Raw genomic sequence first — 3,498 nt, forward strand, 5'->3', positions numbered from 1 at the left:
CCAACTTGATAAATACGCACTGAAATTTAAGAAACAAAACAGATAAACATAGGAGAAAAGGAAAAATAAGATAAAAACAGAGAGGGAAGAAAACCATAAGAGACTCTTAAATGCAGAGAACAATCTGAGGGGTGCTGGAGGGGTGCTGGGTGGGGGGATGGGCTAACTGGGTGAGCGGCATTAAGGAGGGTGCTTGCTGCTATAAGCACTGAGTGTTGTATGGAAGTGACAATCACTAAATTCTACTCCTGACACCATAATTACACTATGTTAACTAACTCGGATTTAAAGAAAAACTTAAAAATAAATAATAAATAAATCTGGATTAAAAAAAGAATATTTATGTAGTTTTTGTAGGTACCCTTTTCAGGAATCTCAATTCTTGCTACCTCCAAGTTCCAATCGAATTCCCAGAATTGATGGTTTTAGGGTGGAGCACTCAAAAGCATGTTATAGTCATCAATGTAAAATCCTATTACTCTCCACTTCATTGCCAACCAGCAAATAAAAAAATTAAAACCCAGGAAAGAAAATTTAGCGAACTACACAACAAAACACTCAAGATCTAGTACAACCAACTCTCGGTAATTTGGAATTGTGACTGATTTGCCTTAGGGGCAACACTGCTGTCACAGGCTCTGTCACTGGCTGCTCGGGAGAAAATAAGGCAGTCACTGGACACTGCTTGCCGAAAACAGCACGGGATATTACATGCAATACAGGAGACACCCACAGGAAGTGAGTAATTATTAAAACCAAGTTTTTAGATAACAACTGCATTTTAAACCTGCTATTCCTTTCACCTGTGACCCAAGTGGTTTACAGTTGAGACCTCTTACTAGCTAAGATGTTTTAGACTAAAGGGAAGGTCCCTTCGTACAAAAATACCAAACAAAGCAGCACAAAACTGGCTTTCCAGAAGCGGCAACCTTCTACAATGCCTAAGCACGGTTTCTGACCATAAGCAGCAAAGAGCACTGAGACATTGACATGAAACATAACTCAAGTAACAGTATAAATTATCACTGAAGGTTACCAACTAGCCTACCACTTTGGAGAGACAGGAGCTGAGAACTCCAGATCTGATGAAACACGGAGTCTGGAATAGGAAAGCATTGGCCCAGACCTCCCAGGTCTGGTTCTCTGTGATGTTTCTGGACTCACTCTAGACACTGTCTACATAAACACACAAATTCATCGATAGGTTTTTAGAACTACTTTTAGGAAATGAGTAGCATTTCCCATGTACTTTTAATATGAATGTGAAGTTAAAAGAAAAATTCAATGAAGATCACCTGTAGAAGACTTTAAACAGTAAAGTGACTTTTTTTTTTTAATGTTTTATTTATTTTTGATACAGAGAGAGACAGAGCATGAGAAGGGCAGGGTCAGATAGAGAAGGAGACAGAGAACCAGAAGCAGGCTCCAGGCTCTGAGCTAGCTGTCAGCACAGAGCCTGACGCGGGGCTCGAACCCACGAACGTGAGATCTGACCTGAGCCGAAGTCGGAGGCTTAACCAACTGAGCCACCCAGGCGCCCCGTAAAGTGACTTTTCACTAGAAAGCTTAGGAAATGTAGAATACTAGCTATTCTCTCATACCAGTTTTTGGAGTACATCTGGACGCAAAGCCGACATTTCTTATTTGTCTTTTGATGTTTGAAATAAACAGTACCTTAAGAGAATTTTGATCATTTGCTACTCTTCAAGGAGTTCCAACTGTCAAAATGCAACATCCGCTAAAGTCCGACTCAAACACCAGTGCAGCTAGCCAATCTGTCAAAAGGCAGAACATGGGGGGAAAGCCCCCCCCAAAACAGAAACCAAACACCATATCCCAGATTCAGTATAATATGACTAATTTATTGTGGTCCCAAATCAACTAAAACTCCTTGGAGCTGCCTTAAATCAAACCACTCTGTTTAAGAGTTTTCCTGGGCACTTCTAACGTTTCTTGAAACTAGAAAATCCTGGTTATTAAATTTCAGCAGGACTTTAAGTACAGATTTGATGCCTATGAACCTACCCCAAAGGCAACACTTTTACTTGTTCATCCAACATCTATTTCTTTTTTACTAGCAAATAAAATATTCTTTGAAATACCAGGTGGCTCCACCTTCCCCAACTCCCATATTCTGGTGTCCTGAGTGACATTAGGTACAATCCCTCGCCAAAACAAGCCTTTGTTTGACCCGGTCCCAATCCAAGGTATTAAAAGATCATTCTTCACCAAACAAAGATACTTTTGGGATTGAAACCCCAGAGACTGGACACCTCAGTAGGTACTATTGTGGGGTTATCCTGGGAACGTAATCCTTTCTGTAAAAGTACACAAAGACCAAGTGTGTCCCTGACAAATAGCAAGATGTTTATAGCCGGTCTTCTAAATTCGGCATGAGTACCAAAAAAAAAAAACAAAAAACAAAAAACAAAAACAAAAAAAAGGAAAGAAAAAATCCAGTGCGGATTCCTGCAATTAAATACCGTTAAGTTTCTTATTCACTAGTGAACTATTTCTCTTTTACAGGAGGAGTCTCGATTATATACAGTTTATATACGACCAGAGTCAGAACGAGGCTAACTCCGATTCCTTCTCCAGATCAGGAGGAGAAACTAGGGATATAAAATTCTCTGCCAGCAAGCACGTCGCACCTGTCAAGAAGGCACTCTGACCCAGGACACGGAAAAATAGAAAAATGTTATTATGTATTTTCTTTTGCTTGGTTTCCCCCTCTCCTGGCGTGAGTTGGACCACTCCCGGGCTCTGGCCGACAAATCCCTGGCTCACACGCAAAGGAAGGGAATCACCCCTCTCTCGCCCTTCCGACCTTACCCAGTCGGCTGGCCTCCCGGCGAAGCGGGCCAGGGCACCTGCAGCCCAAGCAGAGCACAGGAGGCTGGGACCTGGACAGAGACCCGAGCGGGGCAGACTACGGCCCCCACCCCGCGCTGGCCCTGCCGTACTGGGGGATGGGGCTGGAAGCGGGAGCTCGTCCTCCGAGGCACTCAGTGCCGCTGCGGCCTGGCCTGGTGGCCAAGGCACTGGAAAGACGACACGTCGGCGGCGGCGGCGGGAGACAACAGGGAGCGCTCTGCGCTGAGAGTAAGACGCGGGGGAGCCTAACCGCCGCCGTCCCCTCTCCGAGCGCGCCATTTCCAGGCCCCAGCCTCCAGGCGCCTCTCCCAGGCCTCCGCCGGCCGAGCCAGGCCCCCTACCACCCTCCGCCCCAGGTGAGCGCGGGAAGGCCGCCGTCCCGGAGCCCCCGACTTCGCCTGTCCCCGCGCCCCGGGGGTGGGTCCCGCGCACGCCCGCCTTACCCTCTGCCGCCGCCGAAGCTGCTGTAGGCCCGATCGTCGTAGGTATCGAAGTCCGCCATTTGCCGTCTCCGCTCCTAGAGGAACCAGGGTGAGCGAGGAAGGACCCCGCAATATAACTCCCCCCGCCCCGCCGCCGGGGCTGTCCGCCGCGCCGCCTGATCGCAAATCGCACGCACGCACG

General features: G+C 46.9%; 1 protein-coding gene across 2 annotated transcripts in view; it reads right to left on the bottom strand.

Annotated features, from left to right (window-relative positions):
• Window positions 1-3,463, bottom strand: part of EIF4H (eukaryotic translation initiation factor 4H) — a 21,859-nt gene extending 18,396 nt beyond the window's left edge. Inside the window, exon 1 of one of the 2 annotated variants that reach the window (XM_029949593.1) lies at window positions 3,318-3,463. In XM_029949593.1, the coding sequence (XP_029805453.1) occupies window positions 3,318-3,376 (59 nt within the window). In that variant the 5' untranslated portion in view covers window positions 3,377-3,463. The remainder of the gene's footprint in view (window positions 1-3,317) is intronic. The other variant, XM_029949594.1, reaches the window with a different exon arrangement.
• Between the last annotated feature and the right edge of the window lie 35 nt (window positions 3,464-3,498).

This window comes from Suricata suricatta, chromosome 8, assembly GCF_006229205.1.
Source record: "Suricata suricatta isolate VVHF042 chromosome 8, meerkat_22Aug2017_6uvM2_HiC, whole genome shotgun sequence".
In the NCBI taxonomy this organism is placed as follows: Eukaryota; Metazoa; Chordata; class Mammalia; order Carnivora; family Herpestidae; genus Suricata; species Suricata suricatta.